Genomic DNA, 2,500 nt, shown 5'->3' on the forward strand with positions numbered 1-2,500 from the left:
GCCACAGTTTGAGAACCATTGATTTAAGCTGCAGGGCTGTTTACATTTTTGTACTTTTTGAATACAGACATTTTACTTGTAAGAGTAGTATTTGTACATTGTGGTGTTGTTGATGATACATTTACTTGAGTACATATTGTCTCTGTGTTGTTAACAGTTGCGGGAGGCCCTACCTGCGGCTGAGCCACACGGACGCTCCCATAGAGAAACCAGACAAACTGCAACGCTCAGGTACCTTTGTTTACGTGCTTGTTTATGTTTGTTTACATGTTTGTTTGCTCATTTTGTTTACACGTTTGTTTACATGTGAATGATTCTAGGTGTCATTTTAGGATGACACAAGGGACATGTGTGCCTAATTCTATGCTTTTATGAGATTCTTTAGTTGTCTTTTGAGTCAATCGACAACACTGTAGGCGGCTGTTTTCAATTTTTTCAATAGTTCACTTCCTGTTTAAGCTTTTTTTGGGCACACCTTCCAGGATGACCGAAGGGACATGTGTGTGCAAAATCTTATGCTTTTTGGAGATTCTTTTGGTGTCTTTTGAGTCAGCTGTCAACAGTTTAGGTGGCCATTTTGAATTTTGTCCATAACTCACATCCAAGATTTTTTTAGGCACCCCTTCTAGGATGTTTTGGGATGTGTATCAAATGTCATGCTTTTATCCAATACATAACAGGTTGGCAATTCACTTCTTTTTTTAATTGCCCCTACTATACTAACCTCTGCATTGGATGCTACACAACCTTCAAATCCAGTCTTATATTGAGCTGATCAGTGCGATGGTCACCGAGTTATGGCTATTTGAAATGTTAAACACTGCTGTAGCGCCCCCTATGTGTGGAAGTTAGGTTTTTTGGTGTGACTATTCTGTCACGGCAGACCTCAGAACAGTGTTTGTGCAAAGTTTGGTACAGATCACCTTGCTAGTTCGGATGTTAGGTCTGTGACGTCCACCGTCCACCCACCCTCTAAGCAGTTTTAATATAGGATTTGAATCATTTCAAAATGTAATCATGACACGCGCAACATAAGTTTAGGATCACCAGATTATAAGCGGTTTAAATCTACCTTTAATCCCGGACGGTAACGTTTGTTTGTGTTTTTTGTGTTTGCGTGGGTTTTGTATGTTTGTTTGAGTATTGTTTGTGTGTTGTTTGTGTGTTTTGAATGTGTTCTTTGCTTGTTTGTGTTGACATGGTGACAGAAGAGCAGGCGGTGACATCATCAGACTATGACAGCACGCAGGAAGCCAACCACAGCGATGCAGACAATGTCCACGCCCACCACGACAAAAACCCCGCCCACAACGCCATGCTCCGCCCACTAGTACCTCCAGAGGTGAGGAGAGCCATGTGACATCAAAACCACGCCCCCCCTGGGTCACATGACGCCAAAACCCACGGCCCCTGGGTCGCATGACTTAAACCACGCCCCTGATGAGTCACATGACGTCAAAACCACGCCCCCTCCCCTTGTAAGGTTGTATATTACCCAAAAAATCTACTGGAAAGTCGTAGCTTGAGAACCACCACCATGTTGAACTAGGGATGGGACAATAAGCGATATTATCGTTTATCGTGATTGGAGATTATCTTCCTCCGTCATGCACTGGGACCAATTCACCTTTTATTTGCCAAGCTGCATATCCGGTACCACTTAGACCCTCTATAATTGGTAAAAGGTACTTATGTACTTACGTATATGTACTTGATACAGTCTTTTTTCACTCTCTATCAAATGTCTTTGCCAAGAAATAGCCGATCTACAAGCATAAAATGCGACGCGTTGTGAGCTTGTAGATCGGCAATCTTTTGGCAAATGTTCCACCCCAGGATAATGGCCTTTTGATTATCGCAATAATATCGTAAATCGCGATTTCTTTTGTCACAATAATCTTGATGTGACATATCGTCCCATCCCTATGTTGAACCGACGTGTCACTTCCCGCCAGGACAAAGACGTCAAGGCTCCGGAGCCTCTGGTGATGGAGGGACTGGAACCTCTGCTGAGTCAACTGGACAACTGGAACTTCCCCATCTTCACCCTGACGGACAAAACCAACGGACGCACCGGGCGCATCCTGAGCCAGGCGAGTCTGCGTGCATTCAAATCAAGTCATTGATCAATGCATTCAAAAATGCATTCAATGGATGTATGTATTTTGAAATGGCATACTGCACTTTTCAAAATGCATTGATCAATGGCATTCAAAATCAAACTCAGTGTGAAGTGAGCCGTGCTATTTATGTTTGTAGCATTTAAGTCTTTTTTTTTTGTAAAAAAACAAAAAAACATTGCTTGTCAAGCATGTTTCACACTAGTATATTTTCCTCATTTTAAGGAATATATTACTTATATTTTCTTAATAGGGAATTTAATCAAATATTGAGCATTATTACCCGGCTTGTTTGAATGCTTGATTCTGGTCCGATATTCCCTGATAACAGACCGCTCCGCTCTATAACAGACCGCTGCCTAATCAAAGACTCAGAGCAC

At 42.1% G+C, this 2,500-nt stretch overlaps 1 protein-coding gene across 1 annotated transcript in view; it reads left to right on the forward strand.

The window, feature by feature from the left end:
• Positions 1-2,500, forward strand: part of LOC308294309 (cGMP-inhibited 3',5'-cyclic phosphodiesterase 3A-like) — a gene marked incomplete at both ends in the record, with an annotated part of 72,101 nt that overhangs the window by 55,930 nt on the left and 13,671 nt on the right. Inside the window, 3 exons of the mRNA XM_080737037.1 lie at positions 158-231; positions 1,209-1,342; positions 1,956-2,093. Of these exons, the coding sequence (XP_080593163.1) occupies positions 158-231; positions 1,209-1,342; positions 1,956-2,093 (346 nt within the window). The remainder of the gene's footprint in view (positions 1-157; positions 232-1,208; positions 1,343-1,955; positions 2,094-2,500) is intronic.

This window comes from Nannobrachium achirus, assembly GCF_963921795.1.
Source record: "Nannobrachium achirus genome assembly, chromosome: 11".
In the NCBI taxonomy this organism is placed as follows: Eukaryota; Metazoa; Chordata; class Actinopteri; order Myctophiformes; family Myctophidae; genus Nannobrachium; species Nannobrachium achirus.